Raw genomic sequence first — 24,336 nt, 5'->3', positions numbered from 1 at the left:
GTGACATGTGACTTCTCTCTTGCAACTCTCAGAATTCTCTCTTTATCTTTGGCATTTGACAGTTTGATTATAACATGATACAGTATGGATCTGTTAGAGTTTATCCTGTTCAGAGTTCACTGAGCATCTTGGATGTGTGTATTAAAGTACATCATTAAATCTGGGAAGTTTTCAGCCATTATTGCTTTGAATAGTCTCTCTGCCCCTTTCTTTCTTCTCCTGGGACTCCTACAATGTGTCTATTGGTATGTTTGATTGTGCCCAAGGGTTCTTTATGCTCCGCCCACTTATCTTCACTTTTTCTTCTTTCTTTCTGCTTCTCCAATTGGATGATTTCAGTCATTTGCAAGTTCAATGATTTTTTTCTTCTGCTAGCTCCAATCTGCTGTTGAACCACACTAGGGAATTTTAAATTTCTATTACTGTGGTTATCAGCTCTGTTGGGTTCTTTTCATAATTTCCATCTTCTTATTGATATTCTCTTTATATTCATCTATAGTTTGCCTGACTTCCTTTAGCTTTTTGTTCATGTTTTCCTTTAGCTCCTTCAGCACCTTTAGGATCATTTTTTAAAAAATCTTTGTCTGGAATGTCCCAGGTCTGGTCCTCCTCATTGATGGTTTCTAATGCTTTAATCTCCTCCTTTGCCTGGACCATCACTTCCAGTTTCTTTGAATGCTTTATAATCTTTTGTTGAAACCTGGAAATTTTGGTATTTTAACATTATTGCTGGAATTTAGTGTCTAAAGCATCTGTTCCTTCAGTTTGTATTCAGCTAGTGTTTTTGTTTTTTTTTTAGATTTATTTATTTATTTCTCTCCCCTTCCCCCACCCCTATCCCGGTTGTTTGTTCTCTGTGTCTATCTGCTGCGTCATCTTTGTCCGCTTCTGTTGTTGTCAGCGGCACGGCTGCACTTTCTTTTGCGCTGGGCTGCTCTCCTTACGGAGTGCACTCCTTGCGCGTGGGGCTCCCCTATGCGGGGGACACCCCTGCGTGGCACGGCACTCCTTGCGCGCATCAGCGCTGTGCATGGGCCAGCTCCACATGGGTCAAGGAGGCCCAAGGTTTGAACTGCGGACCTCCCATGTGGTAGACAGCCGCCCTAACCACTGGGCCACGTCCACCGCCCTCCAGCTAGTATTATAACAGAGTTTTCCTTGAATGTCAGGAGCTAACGACAACAACAACAACAACAACAACAAAAATCCAAAAAAACCCAGCAACAACAAAAAAGAAAAAAGGAAACACCTTTTCCCAGTCTTTGACAATTGACCTGTGACTTGCTCTCCTTCAGGGTTTACCTATACAGTGAGTTTGGAGAATAGCTCCAGGTCAAGGGGTGGGGACCTCCCTTATCCTTTCTGCATAAATGTCTTATCTTGGGCATGTTCTATGGATCTAAGCCCACCATGTAGGAATGTCCCTTCTTCCCTAGGAAACAGTTTCCTTGGACACTGCGCTGTATGTCCGACAGCCTACAATCCCTTGCTCTGAGCGGTACAACCGGACTGCTCTCCACAGTGCTCTTTAGGAGTGCTCAGGGAGCCACAAGTACCTCAGCCCACTATGCATCAGATTTGGCCAGATACATGCTTCTGATGTGTGCACGAGGGTTTCACTCCTCCCTCAGAACAAGATATGCACTGGAAGTGCTATGGGCTGAGAAGGTGAAGGGCGAGACAGGGTCCAACCAGGGTGCTACTAGAGCCTACCACTCTTAAGTAGCCTTTTTCTTGATTTGGTGCTCACCCTGTTACTGCAGTCTTTTAACTGTTTTCTGGAGCTTTGAGAAAAACGTTTCCACCAGTTCTTGGTGGTCATTCAAAGCCATCTGCATGGGGAGGGAGTACAGATTATGGCTAATATTCCCTTGTATGGATGTGCCCAGTTTAATTTATCCATTCACCTATGGAAGGGCATCTTGGTTGCTTCTGCTATTATGAATAAAACTGGTATAAACATTTGTGTGTAGGCGTTTGAGTGGATGTAAGTTTTCAACTCCTTTGGATACTTAAGAGTACACTGCTAGATCATATGGTAAGCTTATGTTTGGCTTTGTAAGAAACTGCCAAACTATTTTTCAAAGTGGATGTACCATTTTGTATCCCCTCCAGCAAATAATGAGTTTCTGTTATTCCACATCCCCAACAGCATCAGATGATTGATTTTAGCTATTCTAATACGTATGTAGTGACATCTCATTTTTTAATTTTAAATTCCGTAATCAAATATAATATTAAGCATCTTTCATATGCTTATCTACCACCTGTATATATTCTTTGGTGAGGTGTCTGCTTAGCTCTTTTGCCCATTTTTTAAATTATTTATTTTCTTATTATTGAGTTTTAAGTATTCTTTACATATTTTGGATTAAGCCCTTCATCAGACAGGTGTTATGCAAATATTTTCTCCCAGTCTGTAGGGTGTTTTTTTATTTTCTTAATATATTTTTTAAAAGTACCAGAGAAGTGTGAAAGCACAGCATAATTCAGCCTAATCTCAGAGCTGTAAGCAGGTAGAATAAAGCTGAGTGTTTCAAGGCCAAGTGGTAAAGACATGAGCAGACAGATGCCCAAGTGCCTCTAATAATTTCAGTTCTTATAACCTACCACCTCCACTATCTCAAACATCTCCCTGTATTTTTACCCTTTGCAGGGCAACAGTCCTTGCAAAGGGTTGATTCTTGAGTCCAACCACTCAAGAATCTGAGATTTTAGTCTCTTACTCATCTGATACCATCAGAAAACAAGGTTTTCCACACATAGGAATTTCCCAGATAACGGAAATAACTCTTATTCAAGGACTTAAAAATGAACCATTTTATAGAAAACTTGATAGATGCATTACAAAATTCATTTCCTCCTCAAAAAGTAGAAGAACCTTGGTTTTCTTAATGCCAGAGGTCATTACTCTAGAAATAGATCACACTGTACAGGGGAAGTGATAGCTCAAGGCGCCCTGGCTACCCATCTTTTTCTGGGTAAGCTGAAGACTGTGCGGGGCCAGCTGTGTCCTGGTCTTTGGTAAAGGCCCTGCTCTCTACTCTGGTGTGATATACTCAAATTACAACATTGGCTCAAATAGAGAGGGAAGAGGCACTGAGTAAGGAATAGAGAGTTCTCCCCTAGGTAGAATGTCTGATTTTCATGCTCTGGATTTGATGCCGATGGTCTGGGCTGCTGGGGAGACTTCTGAGGCAGATCTTGGGTACATTTTGGAGAGCCGAAGGTAGTCAGATGTGTGAAGGACCTCTGCTCTTTCCATTTTTCTGCTCTCGATCAAAACAGAAGGGCTAAAAATCTTTCATCCTATTGCACCAAATGGAAACATTTATGTTCTCATTGGCTATAAGAGAGTTTCAAGAAATATAGTACACTGGAGGCAGTATTGGGACAAGAAAATATTTAGGAAAACAATCGATAGGCATATGGAGATACACATATGAGAAGAAATAAAGGGATAAAGCTGTGGTTCCCAATCTTTACTACACATTAGAATCACCTAAGAATCTTAAAAACAAAAACGAAACACATAAAAAAAAAACCCACTGATACAAAAGTCCTACCCCTAAACATTATGATTTAATTAGGATGGAAGGAAACTTGGGCATCAGAATTTTTTCAAAAGCTCCCCAGGTAAATTTAATGTGCCACAAAGTTTGGGAACACTGGGATAAGGGTTATCTTGGCTTAAACCAAAAGCATGCAGACAATTCCATTATACTCAAAAACGCTGAATATATTCCATTACTTACCTAAATTATAACCTTGACACTCAGGTGTGTAATGCTTTATGTAATTCTAGTACCACCTACCTCTCCAGCGTTACTTGCCAAACAGGTCCCAGGATGCCCCAACTCATCACCTTTGCTCCTGCTGCCCTTACCTGAACTGCCTTTCTTTACCCTTTGCTTTCCAAGTGTTTCCAGAAACTCTTCAAGGCCCATCTCAAATGCCACCTCTTCTTGGAAGCCTGTCTGATCTTTTCGATCAGATATGTGACTCCTTTTCACACACCCCGGCAGATTCCAGGGGTACTTTGCAAGTTCTGCTTTGCACTGATGACCTTTATCTCTTATATTCCTTTTTTCTCTTCCTTCCTCTGACCCTTTCCTTCTTGCAGATCAGGGGTTCTTAACAAGGGGTCAATATGCTTAAATTTAAATTAAAAAACACACAAACCACATCATTCTTGTGGGGATGTGTTGGTGTGGGTATGCTGTATTTATTTATTTATTTATTTATTTATTTATTTATTTCCCGCCCCAGTTGTCTGTTCTCTGTGTCTATTTGCTGCGTGTTTTTCTTTGTCAGCTTCTGTTGTTGTCAACAGCACAGGAATCGTGTTTCTTTCTGTTGCGTCATCTTGTTGTGTCAGCTCTCCGTGTGTGCGGCACCATTCTTGGGCAGGCTGCACTTTCTTTCGCGCTGGGCGGCTCTCCTCTTGCGCATGGGGCTCCCCTACACGGGGACACCCCTGCATGGCACGGCACTCCCTGCGCGCAACAGCACTGCACATGGGCCAGCTCCACACTGGTCAAGGAGGCCCAGGGTTTGAACCGCGGACCTCCCATGTGGTAGACGGATGCCCTAACCACTAGGCCAAGTCTGCTTCCCTGTATGTTAAATAATAACCCGTGGTTTTCACCTGACTGGCAAAGGGGTCCATGGAACAAAAATGGTTAAGAACCCTGTTGCAGAAGGAGGGAGTGGGAGTAGGTAAAAGAGCAGGGCCTAATTCTGTTCCTAACGCTAAGAAGGGAAACACCTGGAACACAGCTAGCTTGTGGGATGATGGGGTGAAGATGAACTATCCCTTTTGGTAGGAGAGAGAACAATAGGCATCCCCAGAGGCAAGATTCCCAAGAAACCTGGCTAGAGAGAAAACAGCAGGCAGAACAAAAGGTGGGAACCCAGTATCCTCCCAGGGGTTGGTGACCAGGAGCAGGCTGTGAAAACCTGAGGCCCATTTGCCTTCCTCTCACCCTGAAGAAGGGCAGGGGCCCAAGCTTACCTGTGAAACCTCCTAAAATACCTGAGCAGTAACACCCATCCTTAAAAAAGGTCCCACTGATACTTCAGGTTTTATAAAATTTCAGATAATGAGAAATAAATCATAAATATCCTTGCCACTAAAAATCAGGATTTATTTCAACTATCTTTAAGTGCATATACTTTTGGTTAACACAAAACTAGGATGTAATCACATCATGTAATGATTCCTAATAAAAATGAACTAAACCCAGAGGTGGACTAGGATTGTTGTTAGTAGCACAAACAGAAGAATGTTCTTCTGTGAACTAGAACAAATGTATGTCACTATTACAAGATGGTGAGAATAGGGGGATGCATGGGAAAAATACAATTAATGTAACTAATGGACTACATACAGTTAACAGCAATATTGTAATATGCCTGCATCAATGTCAAAATAAGTACTATATCAATGCTAAGGGTCAATACTAGGGGTGTATGGGATTTTTTCTTTTAGACTAAGGAAAACATTAAAAAACTTATTGAGGTGATGACTGCATAACTGTGATAAAAGTGGGAGCCACTGAGTGTACACTTTGGATAGACTGTACAAGGTGTGGGACTGTATGTCACAGTGAACCATGTGGTAGAAGATGGAATGTGGTTAACATTACAAATATGAGTGCTCTCTCATCGACTATTAAAAATGTACAATACTAACACATAATGATACTAATAGGGGGTGTATGGAAAAAATATACCAGTGTATGCTATGGACCATAATTAGTGGTAATAGTGTGATGATGTTCTTTCATAATCTGTAACAAATATTCCACAACAATATAAGATGTCAGTGGAGGGGTGATGTATGGGAAGTCTACATGTTATACATAACTGTTCCGTAAGCTCATAAGTTCTCTAATAGGGAAGCGGATTTGGCTCAATGGACAGAGCGTCCAACCTACCACAGATGAGCTGGCCCATGCGTAGTGCTGATGCACACAAGGAGTGCCGTGCCACGCAGGGGTGTCCCCCATCTCGGAGAGCTGACACAGCAAGATGATGCAAAAAAAGAGACACAGATTCTGGCTGCTGCTGACAAGAATACAAGCAGACACAGAAGAACACACAGCGAATGGACACAAAGAGCAGACAACCGGCCGGGGGGGGGGGGGGGGGGCGGGGAGGGGAAGGAGAAAGAAAGAAATAAAATAAAATTTAAAAAGTTCTCAAATAAAAAAATATATTAAAAAACTAAAAATTGAATTAAATTCTCTTCTCAGCTTTTACCTCTATGCCTACCACTAACTTAGCCTGAGAAAAAGAAATGTGTCTCCTTAAGCAGCAGGAAAACTTGAGAGATACCAATATGACAAAGCAGAAGTGCTGACACCAACGCTGGGGATACCACCAACACAAACACTACTTGGAGGGAATAAAAAGGAGCTGGAATTTTAAAATGTAATACACCAAACAATCACTGCCACCTCACACTCACCATGCAAATGACCTGAGATACTCTGGGACTGGGCACAGGGGCAGCCTTCCTAGATTTGCAATGAGAAAGAAGTTTCTCAAAGAATCACTGTTCCCAGTGGGGAGGACTGAAGGGTGGAATGAAGAGCTGTCCTTTCTCTCTTTAGCTATATCAGATGATGGAATTTTAAGAATTTAAGACTCACCAAGAGTTAGCCTGAGAAAAATGGGGAGGGCTGTAAAGAAACCCTTATGAGGTAACTTTATCCAGTCAGGGCAGATAAATCAACAAGGACAACCTTTCCCAGGACCTTCCCACCTCTTTCTTTCCCCCGTGAATTATTTCCCAAAATTCACTCATTAATAAGTCTCCTTTTATTTCAAAATGTTAGCTTAAAGCCTGGCAAGAGCTACATTGAAAAGGGGCAAGGAGAAGAGAAAAGCACATATACAAAAGTACCATGGTTCCTAAAAGGAAACTGTGCATGCAATAAACATAAGTTTTATCCTCTGGTGAAGAGCCCACCATTATTTTACAACCCTGCTCACATAGCACATCTCTGCAGATGGCAAAAAATTTATCAAGAGTGGAGATCCTATAAGCTAATCAATAAAGGCAATTTTGTGAACCAAGATTTCTTTATAACACAAAGGATTATCCACACTCCTCCAAATCTATGTTCCAATATGCTTTAAAAACCTGGAATGTTTTTTTTTTTTCACAAAGTAGAGTACACTATCCCGAGACAGATAAGAGTCATGTAAATGATCTCACTAGGAGGTACGCACGTTGGGGGGATTCCTGGCACCCTGGGCAGAATGAGCCCCAACAGCATCCCCAACTGCTGTTTCACTGACCACCATCAGCCATGCTCCCCTGACTGATGGGTCACTATGGAGTAAAAACCCAAAACTCTCCATTTTCCAAGCTGTTTGGCAGTTCCTCAAAAAGTTAAACACAGAATTACCATCTGACCTGGCAATTCCATTTCCCTAAAGAACTAAAAGCAGGGAATTGAATGGAAATTTGTATACCGCTGTTCAGAGCAGCATCATTCAGAATAGCTGAAATGTGTAAACAACCCAAGTGCCCACCAACAAATGAACGGATAAACACAATGTGGTGTATCTATACAATGGAACAGTAAATGGCCATGAAATGGAATGGCTTTCTGGGTGCATGTTACAATGTGGTTGGACCTTGAAGACGTCATGTTGAGTGAGGTAAGCTAGACTCAAAAGGACACATATGGTATGATTCCTCTTATATGAGTTATATAGAATAGGCAAATTCATAGAGACAGAAAGTAGATTACAGGTTACTGGGGGTTGGGGAGGAGGAATGGGGAGTTACTGTTTAATGGGTACTGAGTTTCTGTTTGGGGTGATGAGTAAGTTTTGATAATGGAAGGTGGGGATGGTTCCACAGCATTGTAAATTGAACACTTACAAATGGTTAAAATGGCAAATTTTAGTTATATATATATATATATGCTACCCCACAAAAAATTTCCTTTTTCTAAAACAGCACAGTTTTAAAGACAGAGACCCATGGCTCTCCCCAAGACTCCCTTTGTTCTGACAGGGCTCTGACCAGGCAACCCCCCCCTTACTGTCACCTCTTACCTTAGTAATATAGAATTTTAAAAGCACATAATTTCTTCTGTAAAATGAGAGCTTGTGGAATTTGGAGCACTTACCCTTCGAGCTGCTCTTCTCCTAAAATCTGGCGCAGGTTTTTTAAGAAGGACAAGGAGACCAACGCATGGGAGTGGCGTATCTTCACATAGCCTGTCACCACCTCAATGAGCCCCATGAAGTTCTCCAGCTCCGAGGCAATGTTATCTAAATCCAGAAGGGACAGTGTGACTAAAGAGAAGGGTGACATCCTTTGTTTCTTAAAACCACATATGGAGAGCAAGTAGCGAGTCTTGTTCCAGTGGTGCTTGTCTGAGACGCTCAAGGTCCTAGTCGAGGGCCTTCCCTTTTGAAAATGTGCTTACCTGGACTTGGCCTTCAACAACCACTCCCAAGTCAGGGCCTGAGGGCCACCTGGAGGTGTTTCTAGGAGGCTGGGTAAGCTGATTTACAGAATATAAAATCATAAATACCAGACTGTCAATTAGCCAAGGCTGACAAATCCAGGGAAATGTCTTTTAACATGCTCTGTCAACAAAGGGTACTGCCTCCACAGTATAAAGTTAGGATTAAATAAACAACATTTTCTTGGTCACATATAATGGAATTACCTTTGTTGCATTTCAATGCTAGTTCCTAAGATACAGGAATCTATATTTAAATATTCCATCTTACTAAGACTGGAAGGAAATACACCAAAATGTTAACTATGGCTATCGGTAAGGGATTTTAGAAATTCTTTTCTGTGCTAAGTTTTCTATAATGTACATGAATTATCTTTACCAATAAAAACTAGTTGGAAAACAGCTGTTAAAACATACATTAAAACAACATGGTATATCTACAGTTTTTTTTCTTTTAATCTTGTTTAACCTACCTTTTTATATTACTAAAATTAAAAAAAAATAAACTTCGGTTCAACTTATGTCAAAACTATAACAAGAGAAGCAGACTTGGCCCCATGGATAGGGTGTCTGCCTACCACATGGGAGGTCTGCGGTTCAAATCCCGGGCCTTCTTGACCCATGTGGAGCTGGCCCATGCGCAGTGCTGATGCGCGCAAGGAGTGTCATGCCATGCAGGGGTGTCCCCCACGTAGGGGAGCCCCATGTGCAAGGAATGCCCCTGTAAGGAGAGCTGCCCAGCATGAAAGTAAGTGCAGCCTGCTCAAGAATGGCACCGCACACACAGAGAGATGACACAACAAGATGATGCAACAAAAAGAAACACAGATTCCCGGTGCCACTGATAAGGATAGAAGGATAGAAGAATGCACAGCAAATGGACACAGAGAGCAGACAAGTGAGGGTGGGAAGGGGAGAGAAACAAATAAAAAGAAATAAATCTTTAAAAAAAAAACTATAACATACTAAAATGAATTGGGTGTAGTTTGATTCATGGGATTTTACTGTTATATAAAGCATGAAGAGTTACTTGATAAAACATTCTATTTTGCTTTAAATTGACAAAAATATAAGAATAAGGGTTCTTTGCTGGAGGGTTAGGGTCTACATTTAATGTATAGGTTATCAGCTTTTCAAGAGACATTAAGGAGCAATTTGAGTTATAAAGACCAGAGGTTGCTTGCAGATGATGTTTTAAGGGAGACCTTCTGAATTTTATTTATGTAATAGGACATATGCCTTTTAGGCAAGGCCAGGGAATCTTCTTTCCAGTGGGGTGCCTCATCACCCGAAATCCACCTCATTTCCTGTGTTGTACATAAACTGAAAGACACATTTCATTATCATGCATAAATATGCATCAATTTTTTCTCAAATTATACTTTGCCGTGTCTTAAATTCACAGATCAAAGATTTAAAAAAGAAAGATTAGGCACTTAAAAGGGATGTTCTAGGGACGATAAAATTAAAAATGAATTAAGAAGTGTAGTAGAGCAAAAAGAATAAAACTTTAGAAGCACTGTGAGGGTAAGGAAGTTCTAGCTGTGTGGACACAAAATATCCTTTGTTGTCTAGGGGTGGAGGATAGGGGTGGTGAAAAACAAGAATGTCAAAAAATTCAAAAGAATTAAGCAAATGCTTATTTCTGCTATCCCTGTCTAAACCACAAAAATATAGTCCTCTCATTTAACAATAAGGAAAAATAAATTTCACAGAAAAAATGAATTAGTCATTTTTTTGAACTGTTAAAAAAAAAGTCTCCCCAAAAGGACATATAAAAAATTCTTGTCAACTTCAAGGTCTTTTTACTATATTTATTCTATCTGATAAAACTATCAGTGCCTTGACCAAGTGGTCCCAGTGGTGGAGAATTTAAGGCAACATTATTAGAAACACTTAGCAAGTAAAGATCAGAAATGAAAATGAAATTTAAAAACAACTTACCAGGAAGGCTATTTATTGCAAATAATGGGGAGCCTATAGGGGTAAGACAAAAATCTTAAAATATATGGTGACATATTTGTATCTCTCTTTGGCTCTCGGAAGTAAATCTGGAGGCAACTACACTTTTAGATGTAAAATTTTTAAATGCTATCACTAAACTCTTCCCTTTTCCCCATTTCCTCAATATATCCACCAAGCAACCAAAACCCTTTGGACTAAAGATGCTTGGATTTGGCTACAGCTGGAGTCTGCTGGGCCATACCTCTGGTCTGTCAGTCTGTACTGGGGTTTGTGTGCATCAAATGCATCTCCCTGCTCAATATGTGACTCACAGAAAGATAAGGGATGACCCTCTAGGCAGATATAAAAGCAATGCCAGTGGCTATAAAACAGATTGTTTTTCAATCTGTTTTTTGTTTCTGAGGGAAACTCCAAGGAGAGGTGTCATGCATGAGGCTTATGGATCATATTGTTTTTTTTCTAGACTCGTATTTTGTGATTCAGGGAGAGGAGCAGGAAAAAACATCAACAAAAGAAAAAGGGATCCAGCCATCTCTTGCATGCAGGATGGAATACTTACTGCCTCGCCGGATATTAATGAGCAGATTGCCCTTGAAGATGGTACATCCTTGGAGCATCTGAGCAGAAGTAACGGAATCAATGGTCTTTGTTTTCTTTTCTTCCTCACATACTTTGGGGCAAGGACCTTCACAAGGGATGCAGTACATACTGTTGGAGATAAAGAACCAACCCAAAACACAGAGAACTGAGTCCTTCTCTTTCATGTAAAAACCTGTAAAACTTTTAATTTAGCTGTTGTTTTTACAGTACACATTTACAAAAAGTTCATCTTAAAGCATTCAAGGGGTCCCAGGGTATCTCATCCCCAGCCCACCCAGAATAATTTACTCATATTGCCACCAAAAGGAGAAAGTGGCTCCAAAGGAAAAACCTGTTGCTGGTTCCAGACAAAATATGTGATGCATCCCTGTAGTATGTGTATCTCACAGGCCATTGACTGGTGAGCCAGCTGGTTCCGTGTGGGAGAAAGAGCCTTACAGAAAGTAAGACCTGGGGGCTCCCAGAGAACAGCTCTCTGCTGTCATGGCCCCTGCCTGGGCACCCTTGGAGGAGCAGCTGGGACAGTCAAATGTGAAAGGGACAGCAAAGGGACAGCAGTGTCTCTGCCACTCACAGGAATCTAACTCTTGCAGTCAATACACCCCAGCAAAGCTCAGGGAAGGATTCCGAAAGGCATGTGATCCTTTAAAGGCACAAATCCATTATTTTCTTGCTAAAGCACAACTGAAATTATTTCTTGACAGTGTTTTGCAGAAACTTGTAAATTGATCCAAATGTTGTTTTCTCTGCATACACAATACCAGCAAGGAATTTCCATTACTTTGTAATAAGCTCCTATTTCACATGCTATCCCAAATATGCCACAAACCACCAAGAGTTAGGGATGACTGAGCTGTGTTTAAGTACAGAGGAAAGAGTGGTACATTTTCGGCTAATCTACCATTACTCAGGAAATTGGGGAAAGAATGCTAATCCATGAGAGCTGCTGAACCTTCGGGGTTCTATGGCAATACACAGGAATAGGATCAGAAAAGTGGGTCAATTTCCAAACAAAATAAATGATACAACCTTAAGGGATGCATGTGTAATAGGAGGGTGAGTGAGAGAGCTATTAAGTTTACATTATTATTCCTACATGATCTTTTAAACTTCATGGAGATATATAAAAAACATTCAGGAAAAGAGTACAACTTTACAGATCTTTTCATAAGAGTCAATTTTTTCTCCCCAGAACTTTACTGCATAATTAAGCAAAGATGAAGGGTTCTGTTTTGTTTTATTTAACAAAATTTCCCTGGTATTTTCCTATTTCAGGTTGGGAGAAAGGGGGTCAAGGTTTTAAGTAGTCAAGCAAGAACTGGGTCTCCCAAAAGAGGGTGATTCCTCCTTCCTTGGACTTAACACTTAAATTCTCATTTCTAGCATGGACAGTGGCTTCCTTTCAGCAGTTGCTTGTTTTGTTTCGTTTTGATCTTCTATTGCCTCTAATTTACTTACATACCCCCTTCAGTCTATACTGGAGTTTGTATGTGCCACGTGCCCTTTTAAACTCTTTATGTTGAAATAACTATAGATTCACAGGAAATTACAAAGATAGTGCAGACTGCCCTATGCCCTTTGTCCCTCAGTGGTTCCTCTCACTTAATGATAATGAACAGCAAAATCAGGAAATGAACATGGGACATGTATGCATATTTCTGTGCCATATCACTTGTCAATTTCTGTAAACACCACCACAACCAAGAAGCAGAACTATTGGTCTCCCTTGCACTGTCCCTTTAAAGCCACACCCACCTCCTCTCTACCCGCCACCCCCCACTCTCCCTAACCCCTGGCAACCACTGATCTCCTCTCCACCTCTATAATTTTGCCATTTTGAGAATGTTCTATAAAGGGAATTGTGCAAAATGTGGCCTTTTAAGATTGGCTCTTGTCACTCAGCACGATGCCCTTAGGTCCATTCAAGTTGTGTGTATCAATAGTTCCTTCATTTCTATTGCTGACTAACATTCCATGGTGTGGATATACCACAATTTGCTTAACCATTTATACTGTAGGGCAGCTGAGTTGTTTTCCATTTTCGGCTATTACAAAAAAGCTGCTGTGAGCAACTGTGACAATTGTGTACAGGTTTTTGTGTGCACATAAGTTTTCACTTCTCTAAGGTATATATGTCTGGGAGGGCAATGCTGGCTGGCAAGGGAAGTGTACGTTTAGTCTGCCCACCCCCCCCCTTTATATATCTATGTGTGTGTGTATATTTTTTTTTAGGAGATTCCAGGGATTGAACCCAGGATGTTGTACATGTGAAGCTACACTGAGCTACCCTAACTCCCCACCCTACCATTTTTAAAAGAGCAATTTTTAAACCAACTGCCTTTGTTAAAGCACCTAGGACTAATCTAGCACTTAAAGAATGTTTTCCTCGGAAAGAGCTCTGATTGCATGTTTATAAATTACACTTCCTACAATCCATTCTGGAACAAAGAGGATAGGAACAGTACAAACAAATATTTTAAAGTGTCAAGGAGGCCTTAAAGGCTGAGAGAGGGGGATTTTTTAATTTCCTGACAGTGTTTTAGTTTAAGACAGAAAGAGCAGACCTGTGGCGTTCACAGACTGTGAAAATGGGTGGGGAAAATAACGGCTCCATTCTTTGAAGAAAGCACGGCCGTGGCAGAGACAACAGCACTGTCAAAACATACAGCGTCCCCACACTGCCCACTACACTAGTAGCTGCAGAGTGCTGGAACATCTCTGACGACCATGGGAAACGGATTCACAGGATCACACCAAGTTCACGGGCCAGCCACCCGCCTCCCCCGGGAGGAACAGGAAGTCTGGGTTATGGCTGACCCTTTGGCCTGGCTCTGTGCACTGTGTGGGATCTCAGGTGAGCATGGGGAAAGCCCTTTTACCTTTCTCAGACTGCTAAGAAAATGTGAGTAGAATGGGGTCATCTTATTCTGGGTGGAATAAGTATACTTTATGACCACTGGAGTCCTGGCACGTTTATTGTTTTTAAGTGTTCAGAGTAATTTTTAAAAAACTATTCCAATTGTTACACAAATTATAACAGACACAGCACTGTTCTGTGCTTAAAATTGTGAGATACTGTCCTTTGTCTTTAGATGGTGGAGGGGAAGTAAGTCCATGACAGGAGGAGCAACAGCTCCAAATATTACTCTAGAAACAGAACCCTTTAATAAAGACTTGCTTGATGCAGGTTACAGAAACAGATGTCAGCCAAAAGCAGGTAGATGACAAGTTATGTTCAAAATGGATGTTTACTTTTCTAATGGTATTTGTAGAATAGTTTTACTTTGAAGAACCCAGAAATCTTAGGGTCCCTTGGTGCAATTTCATGAACACAGCATCTGGTCCTTTATAACTGGACCAATGACCTCAACCTCTAGTCTTTGTTTGCGTCGAGTATTAGCTCCTTCATTTTGTAACACCATTAACATTTCTTTTTCAAAACCTTGAACCAAGGACAAATTAATGTTATGGGAAGTCTCATTTGAGCGGACCAGAGAGAAGGGCTTTGTTGCTTCTCAAGTGGCTTCGTTGCTTCTCAAGTGAAGTCTCAAAGTTCAGGAAAGAAAATGAGGGACTCAAAGAAAACAGAGCAAGGGTGAAGATGGAAGGAGTTAGAGAAAGGAGAAGGCGCTGATGGAAAATGTAGAACACTATGTCCCTGCTTACTGTTATGGCTACTAGTTCTGGCCCTGGTCCTGAGCTTGCACTAAGAAACCTTTTAGTTCAGCTAGCCGGCCCCAAGGATGCTTCCCGAGAACTGTCTTATCTTCCCTCTTGCACTCCTAAAGCCTGCACTGGGCTAGTGTGAAACAGTACCAGGGCCGTGGAAAGTCCAGAGCTACAGTCACTCCTCAGCTCAGACAGCAGCTCTTCAAGCATATAGGACCACAGTGAACTCAGGGTACTGAACCAGCAAGCCAGGGACTTCATTAATTTCAATCGGCCAGCCGCTATACTTCTAGTCCAAAGCATAAAATAAACTGAAAAAAAATATTTTCTCATAGACTATCATCAAAAAATTAATTTATTCTAGCCCTCTCCAATGGACCAATCCCAATTAACCTCTCGATGGACCCAGCCGGATGTAATAACTAAAAGCAAGGACGGTGGGATCAGCTAAGGTCACCATGACCTGAGGCTTCTGCAACCCGGGGCAGGACTGACCTCTGACTCCCGTTGCGGATGAAGCCCGAGGGGCACTCCTGCATGCATTCGCCGTCGTGGATCACAAAGCCCTCGGAGTCGCTGCTCTCGGCGCTAGGGATGTTGGCGCAGAAGTCCCTGTCCACGCAGCGCCAGCCCTCGAACCTGTAGGTGTTGGGTGGGCAGGTGGGCACACAGACACCCGCGTAGTAGTAGTGGCGGCAGGCCACGCAGGCCGTGTCGTTGTCAGGCGCGCTGCAGCTGCCCAGGCACTCGGGGTGGCAGCACTCGTTGTTCTCGGTGCACGCTCGTTTGCCGCACGCACTCGGGCACACTGCGGGGGGAAAGAGGGAAAAGGGTGGTGAGAGCCTGTGGGGCGCTGCAAGGACAGGAAGAGAGGGTGGTTGTGCAGGATGGGGAGGGGTTTTAAGACCAGGAAGGGCAGGATGGCTTCCCCCAGGAGGCTGAACAGCATTATTCTAGGGGCATGGCGACCACCCACCCCAGATGGCGCAATAGAACCTGTACACTCTGTGAAACCCCCCAAGAGTAGGTCATTGTGCCCTTCATCCCGCCTTAGACTTGCAGTGACTTGCCATAGATTGTATTCAGTGTGCTAAGGGGTAACTGGGTCTCCCCCAAAATATATGTCTAAGTCCTAACGCCCTGGAGTCCTGTGGAAATAAGGTCTTAGAAGATGTGTGCCAGACTGGGTTGGGGTGGTTACAAGAAGAGGGGGAATTTTGGACATGGAAACAGACAGACAGTGGGGAGAAGGCCATGTGAAGATGGAGAAGTCACAGACTGCAGTGATGCAGCCAGAAGCCAAGAAGTGCCAAGGACTGCCGGCAAAAACAGGAGCTGGGGGAGGCCAGGAAGGAGGCTCCCTCCAGGCTTGGGGGCATGGTCCTGCTGACACCTTCACATGGTCGTTGAGTCTCCAGAACCTAGAGACAGTAACTTAGGGCTGTTTTAAACCACCAAGCCTGTCGTACCTGGTTATGGCAGCCCTAGTAACTAAGGTAACAGAGTAGGGGTGAGGGGCACTCAGATTTTTGTCAGGAGACCAGGATCTCCCAAAGTCTTTAGCTTTTTTGACCTTGCTTCTCTCTTTCATTATCTATAAATGGGGGTAATACCATATTAAAAGGTAGCCTGAGGAGCATGTGATAATATGAAAGCCTTACATGTACAATATGGTTTATTATTACTTTAAAAAGCATTAGTATCTTCTCCTTGTGCATTTCAAATATGCTCCTTATTAAAAACCTTTAAAAAGCCTTACTGTGCTGAAATAATATGATTAAGCAATAATATAGTAAAGATGATACCATTCAGGCTCACAAAATGACTTTAGGAAAGTTTGTGTCTGCTTGTAACATATTAAGGCTTTGCTCCACCAGTGAGAAATAAGCAAAGATATTAAGTATCAACTTTTTTTGTACACACCCTAATGTGTTATGAAATCATGAAAAAGTCACCATACCTGATGGTTAATCTCTTAGTACAAAAAGGGGGTGGGAGGGAGGGCCATGTCTCCCAACCCAGAGAACCACAGGCATTCGAAACCATCTCCTGGAAGCCCTTCCGTGCTAAAGTTAAGTGAAAGCAGTGCTCAATAAACACAGATCCACAATTCATCTCCCAAATAGATGAGCTGGCATTTATTTCTACAACAATGCTGTAATGATCACACTATGGGCTGTTAGCCTCACTCACAAATAACGTATAAATTATCAAAATATGAAATCTGGGTTGCATTATGTTTTCTTTTTTTTCTTTGAGTTGGAAAACAATACAAAATTATTTAAACATGTACATTTTTTTACACCGACAAGCATTATATAGTGAATATTATTAATGCATTTTCTAATAGTAAAAACACATTTTAAAAAAATCGGAGATCACAGATAAGTAAATATAAAGAATGTTCAGTCCACCTGTTCCCAAACAGTCCCTCATCAATACCTTCATATGGCCCCTCACAGGTCTTTTGTTATGCTTGTGTGTGCACAAGTAAATATTAATATAAATATCTACCAAAAAAGGTCAAGTCATTCAGAAAGCAATTTTTTTTTTGCATAATATATTGTGAATTCCAATATCCTTTAACAGCTGCGTCACAACCCATAGTACAGGTATCATAATTATAACCAGTCTCTTACCATTAGATGGCGTGTCTATTCCCAACTTTTTGTTATTACAATCGGCACTGCAATCTTCACATGCATCCTTAATTATTCCATTAGGATAAACTTCTAGACTTGAACTTGTGGGGTTAAACTGCCCACTGGAAAATCTGTACCAATTTATACTCCCATTAGCTGTATCCAAGAGTTTCTGTTTTGGTGCAAACAGTTGAATTTAAAAACAGATATAAGAACTCAGACATTCAAATGGATGGTGTCACCTCTAAAGGGAACAAACTTATCCTCATGATACTGTCAGGCTTAAAAAAATTTTGAGAGGTAAGAGGGAGTAGCCAAAAGCTGAAATTCAACAGAACCTGGGAGGGAATGGAGAGGTTAGAAGACGCCACCAGATGCACTGCCATGTGAAGAGCAGCCCAGGACCCAGGATCACAGGCAGCCAGCCTCAGAATGCATCTTTGGGAAGAAAGCATTGCCTTGATGATGCCTTCATTTGGACTTTATCTTAGCCTTAAAACCATGAACAAATTCCAATTGCTTAAGCCATTCCACGGTATTTGCTTGAAGGTAACTAAAACAAGAAGCTTGATTTTCAGCTGGGCATATCATAAAGCTACTAGCCTAACCTCCTATATAGCCAAAAGTGGTCATATGACTTAAGTTCTGGCCAATGAAATACAAGAAAACTTTTGGTGTGCAAAAGGTATGCCCTTCCACTTCTGGCTGACTAGACTGCAAACATAATGCCTGGAGCTCAAGCAACCACCTTGGAACAAGAGATGGCATATTTAGAATAGTAGAGCAGGGAAGCAGATATGGCTCAACTGATAGAGCATCTGCCTACCATATGGAGGGTCTGGGGTTCCAAACCAGGGCCTCCTGACCTGTGTGGTGAGCTGGCCCATGCACAGTGCTGCTGTGTGCATGGGGTGCACCCCGCAAGGAGAATCATCCCACATGAAAAAAGCGCAGCCCACCCAGGAGTGGCACCACACACATGGAGAGCTGACGCAGCAAGATGACACAACAAAAGAGAGATGCAGTTTCCCGGTGCTGCCTGATAATACAAGTGGATGCAGAAGAACACACAGCGAATGGACAGAGAGAGCAGACAATGGGGGGTGTGGGGTGGAGAAATAAAAATAAATCTTTTTTTTTTTTTAAAAAGAATAGTAGAGCACATAAAAGGAGTTTGGATCCTTCGTGCCTGGGTGCCACCAGGCTAACCCTAGAACACTTACCTCCAGACTTCTATATTCAAGGGAGAAATACACTTGTTTAAGTGACTTATTTCTATACGGCAAGAAGAAACCATTCCTGTTGGATTTTGCCACAACCTTTGCTCATTTTCTTCAGAAAAAGTGGCTCTCAGTGACTTCTGGACATTTCTAAAAACTAATCTATCCACAAAGAACAAGGAGTAACTATCTCCTATCATACCAAAAAAAGTATTCATTGTAGGAGCTCCTAAAATGTCTGGATATATATACTGTCTACTAAGGTGACTGCCTCAAAGAGGATAACACCAATTTGCAACAAACATATACCACACACACAACCACTTGCACACACTATCACCACACTTCACAGTTGAGAACATCTATTTACCAAATAGGTTAAATGATTACTCTCTCAAATATATCCACTATGGGGGTAACTCCAAGGTTCAGGATCTAAAGAAACATTGAACTCTCATATTCTTCTTTCAGGTTTCTAAACTGATAAGAGAACGTGAGCCCACCTAGCCTTCATCTCTTTTTCTGCCAATCAGTTCTTTTTGAGCACATACCAGACCTGTGTGCCATGTATGGATCAGTGGCAGGCCCTGTCCTGAAAGAACGGATTATGCATGCAAGGCAAGTGCAGGAGTCGGTGAGAGGCTTGGGGAAGCTTTCACAGAGGTCATAAGGCTGGGGCTGAAAGCTGAAGGATGGGGAGGATAAGAACAAAGGGATGCAAAGGGTTGTCATGAGTGAGCTCTTGTGAAAGCTATGCAGTCACTGTGGCAGGAGGACTGGGTGCCTGTGAACCAGTCACAGACCATGGGGCCGGGGTGGCGGGAAGTTAGAAGAGGCGGCCAGCTTAGGGAGGTGCCAAAGGCCTGATTGAGAGGGTGAGCTCAACTGGCAGATAATGGGAACCACTGGAGGTTTCAGGTGGGGGGGATGGGGGGGGAGGATGGTCAAACTTCCATTTTAGGAAGGTCGTATTGGTAGCCGTGCAGAGGGTGAGGATTAGAGGGGGTACAGGTGAAAGAAGATCTAGAAGTGAGGAGGCACTGCAGCCTTCTCATGTTGTCCCTGCAAAGTTCACATAACAGAATGGATTGGAGAAGTTCACAAGAAATGATGTTCATATCCTCATACTTAAGACCCCACCCAGAGACACGTCTCTTTAGCCAGCAGCCATCATTAGGTATCGTGGCTGGAGAAATGGAAAAGTTGTTTAAGAATCTTACAATCATCATGACAGACTGAGGCCAGTATCTCTTTGCAGAACCCCCTTTTCCTCTCTTACATGTGTTATATACCATTTTATTTAAATCATAATGGGCACTAGTATCAAATAGCTATTAATGGAGTACTAAAATCTCAGAAAAAATTTTTTTAAAAATCACAGAAGACTGTCTTCATGCCCTTGTTTGGGAACAGTTATACCCAAATGCAAATCTTAGGCACTTATGCCATGAGAAAGAAAATAAAAATACCTGACAAAGTATCTTCATTTTTCGGTACATATATTTGCATTTCCACCTCCCATTCTGCAGGGAACAGCCTCTCTGGGCTGTGATCCATGCAGAACCCCTACAGGGGTGCTAAACAGAAAGGCATGATCAGCAGGTTCTTGCTATGACCAGCACATAACCTGGGGAAGGAGGGCTTTACTTCATTGGTGGGGGCTACTTTAGAAAGAATTTCAGAGAAGCTTAAATTAAGTAAAATCACTTTTTTTAATAGAAAAAACAATTCCTCTTAAAAGGACTGCAAATTGAGGAGTTCTAGGATACTAAATGATGCAAAATGCACAAACACACATCACATATTCTGTGATAAAGGAGGGTGCGCGTTGGGGAGGGAGGAGAGATCAAAAGGAAAGGTGGCAGGGAGAGGGTATGGCTCAGTCATTGAATGCCTGCTTCCCATGTAAGAGGTCCGGGATCCAATCCCTGGTACCTCCGTAAAAAAAAGAAAAAAAGTGGCTTGTTTGCTATAGAACAGGCTCCATAAATAAGAGCTGGCTCCAGGGATAGAAGGCAGGGAGGCGGGGCTCACCTTGATGTAGCTTTGGTCTGAGAAGTTTCTGGGAGGTGGTTGGAGAGCACATACAAGTCCAGGATTAGAGAGTCCTGGAGCCAGCCCCAGAAGCTGCTATAAATTTTGCCTCATCTCAATGTATATAAATATTATTAGTATTCAAGACTATTAAGGGATTTCTTGAAAAGCCCTGGGCAGTGTGTCTTGCCAGCAGACGGATGGTTGTTTCATGCAAGTGACAAAACTTAACATTTGGTACAATAACTAAATTTCCAGTTATGGCACTCTAAGAGAAAGGAAGGGAGCCTCTTCTCTGGCTTCTGTGATTAAGGAGCACATCTAGAGCTACTAAAGGCATTCCTACTTTTAAAAATAAGACAAGAGGAAAGTGGAAGCTGCTATAAACTAGGAAACTTAGAGAGGAAAAAGTTAAGTGGATTTTGCTTATGAGATCTTTCTATCCTGTTGGACTTCTTACAGTGACAAACAATAAACACAAAAGCATATCTAAACCTCTTATATTTTTTAATGTAACATTTTGTGTGATTTACATATCTTTTAAAAAAAGATTTAAAAAATTTTTAAAAGATATCTAAACTGTTGGAAATGTTAACAGCATGTCTCACATTTACTGCTAAAAATAGGGCACCCCATTGAAAAACTCATTTTCTTTATTTTTGTGGGGAGGAAAAGTGCCCCACACATCAGCCTCTACTTCTCTCCCTTCCCACCATCCTTGTTATTTATTACACTCTTTCTAGGGGTTTTGAAAATTTGTTTTTGTTCTTGCCAGCATTCATCATTCATCCATCCATCTGTCATTCTCATAAAGTACTTTGCTTGTCTGGAAGAGCAGACAGAGGATTCAACATCTTCACAAGGAAAAAAGAATGAAAGAGGGGCCACTCAGCCATGCAGGTTTGAAAAATACCAATGATATTATCCCACATGATTACTAAAGGATGGAACTAGTTTATGAATGTTCTAATACAGTAAAACTTCTGAATCCAATTACAGAGTAGTTTAGGAACATCTTAGTTGCTCCTAAATACACTCGAAGTGAAACACCACTGGTCCATATAAAAGGAGAGAAGACATTCCTATAGGATGTGTGTTCATGCATGAGGGTGAACTGGTTAACTCCAGGAGAGTAGACTTCAGGGAGAAATGTGTCCAAAGAAATCTTCTGCTTCCCTTGCCTTGCATCAGACACTATGGAGAGGGAAAGGGAGGAGGAGAGGTCTAGCTGGAAAAGTAAAGGGGAGTCATCAGCAGAAAGATGGAGAGGGAGGTCTGAGGACTGCCAAAAGGACCTCAGACGGAACCCTGTGGCACCCCACAGCCAGGGCTGATATGACCTACAGAGGACTAGCAGCACCCCCTGGAGTCCCTGCTCCTTTCAAATACCACATTACTTTAAAAGAAGCACACTCAAGTGGATTTAAGGGTATGGATCTCTGAGTTCTCAGTACCATGCTCCCACCAGACACACAAAGCCAAAGTTTAGGATGATAATGTATTTAATGTATTTGTGGAATTCCTCTGTGACTTGTGAATACTGTACCAAGGATATAAAGACAAGAACTCAACTAAGGTAGTTCCCTGTGGCTTTTTCTTTGGTGCTCAAATTAATTCCAATGAGAGACTTGCAGGCTTTGCAAAAAGGACTGTGCTGACCTTTTTGGCAGGTGAACCATGGGCTTCCCACGGATCTAAAGTTAGACAGAATGGGTGTTCTCTCCAGAAGCCTGACTGTAGAGAGGCTCAGGGCTTAGCCAGGTGAACAGGCATCCAGCTCCGGGAGAAAATAACCAGCCCAGGAGGAGAAAGGTATTGGCAAGTGGCAGGCAGGCTTCTGCCAGGGTTGGCGCTGTACCTACCAAATGTGGCAGCCACTGCCAAGTTTGGGGTACTCTAAGCATGCGCTTGCCTCGTAAAACAATATTCAACCTGTCCTCACTCACTTTTTCCCTTACATACATACTCCTCACTTCCTTGCCCCAATCACCCTAAACTTAAAAAAAAAAAAAAAAAAAAAAGACATCCATTGAATGGGGTCTAGGGAAAAATATACATGAAATGTAAACTATAGGCTATAGTTAGCAATAATATTTGACAATGTGCTTTCATAGTCGATAACAAATGTTTCACAACAATGCAAGGTGGTTGTGGTGGAGAGATATATGTGGGACCCTTGTATGATGATATGCATATTTGCTTTGCAAATTCGCAAATTCACAAATTTTACTATATACTTGTTTACATGTGCTCATGTATGAGTGGTATATTTCAATAAAATGTTATTTTAAAGGGGGCTGGGGGTTGCTAGTGGTGGAGAGTGCCAAGACTTCTTGGGCTCTGAGAGAGCTGTAATCTTTCCTACTGACATTATCAGTTAGGAGTTCTCCCGATATGTTGATTAAAAAAGAAACACAGGTTTATTCGGAATGCTTAGATCCATGAAATAAGACCAAAATGAACGACTGTGTGGTGTGATTACATATAACACATATTAAAAGTAAAGCATGCTTGTCTCAAAAGGAAAACAAGAAGAACCTGTGACATTTCTGCTCATCCTGAGGAATAGCTAATGGAAAACTCCACAGAACCACTGCCTAGAGATTCCAGAGTTGAAAAGAACCTCAAAAACCAGTGACCTGGGAAGCGGACTTGGCCCAGTGGTTAGGGCGTCCGTCTACCACATGGGAGGTCCACGGTTCAAGCCCCGGGCCTCCTTGACCTGTGTGGAGCTGGCCCATGCGCAGTGCTGATGCGCGCAAGGAGTGCCGTGCCACGCAGGGGTGTCCCCCGCGTAGGGCAGCCCCACGCGCAAGGAGTGCGCCCCATAAGGAGAGCTGCCCAGCACGAAAGAAGGTGCAGCCTGCCCAGGAATGATGCCGCACACATGGAGAGCTGACACAACAAGATGACGCAACAAAAAGAAACACAGATTCCCGTGCCGCTGACAACAACAGAAGCCAACAAAGAAGATGACACAGCAAATAGACACAGAAAACAGATAACTGGGGTGGGGTGGGGAAGGGAGAGAAATAAATAAATAAATAAATAAATAATAAATATCTTAAAAAAAAAACCAGTGACCACTAGGAAATGTGTACCTATTGTGCCAAACAGTTACACAAGGCAGAAGAGAGTTCAGGGGGCAACCCATCTTAAATGGTCATGAAAGAAAATCACCTTTGCAACCAACTTGCTCTTCTCATTGCCCAAAAGAAACCGGATCTATTGGGGAAAAAACATTTCACCATAGTAGTGACAAGGAGAGGAGGCATTTTATGGTTAGAATGCAAAGATACTGAAATTTCTCTTTTGAACCCGAAGGAGGTAGGCCCATTTATGCATTCTCATGAGAACCAGATCTGTGGGGATGTGACCCAGTGGAAACAGAAAGGTACAGTTTAACAGAACTCTCAGGGTGACAGGAAGGCTGGCTTGTAAAAGAGGGGGGCCACACAGTTTCCGAACCCATAAATGTACTGGGCCTTAACGTTTTCTTTTTCTAACAAGGCCAGTGGCTCCAAAGGAGTTCCTAGTTGCAGTGTTTGAAGGGGGTTTCCATGATTCCCTTTTGAGTCTGCTTCCTTCTTGGCAGCTCAGTGTTAACAAGGCATCCTGTGTTAACATCCAAACTTTCCAAAATACTAGGGTACGGGGATGACAGGGGGTGGGCAGTGGGGAGAAATCACAGGCCTCTGCTCCTCACCGCTCCTC

General features: G+C 42.2%; 1 protein-coding gene across 1 annotated transcript in view; it reads right to left on the bottom strand.

Moving 5' to 3' along the window:
* Positions 1 to 24,336, bottom strand: part of IGF1R (insulin like growth factor 1 receptor) — a 312,337-nt gene that overhangs the window by 57,238 nt on the left and 230,763 nt on the right. The window contains exons 3-5 of the mRNA XM_012521759.4: positions 15,222 to 15,534; positions 11,017 to 11,165; positions 8,151 to 8,295 (exon numbers count right to left, since the gene is read on the bottom strand). Coding sequence (XP_012377213.2) covers positions 8,151 to 8,295; positions 11,017 to 11,165; positions 15,222 to 15,534 — 607 coding nt within the window. The remainder of the gene's footprint in view (positions 1 to 8,150; positions 8,296 to 11,016; positions 11,166 to 15,221; positions 15,535 to 24,336) is intronic.

Source organism: Dasypus novemcinctus, chromosome 3 (assembly GCF_030445035.2).
Source record: "Dasypus novemcinctus isolate mDasNov1 chromosome 3, mDasNov1.1.hap2, whole genome shotgun sequence".
Taxonomy (NCBI): Eukaryota; Metazoa; Chordata; class Mammalia; order Cingulata; family Dasypodidae; genus Dasypus; species Dasypus novemcinctus.
The sequence above is the reverse complement of the archived record's forward strand: the minus strand, read 5'-3'. Positions and strand labels throughout refer to the sequence as shown.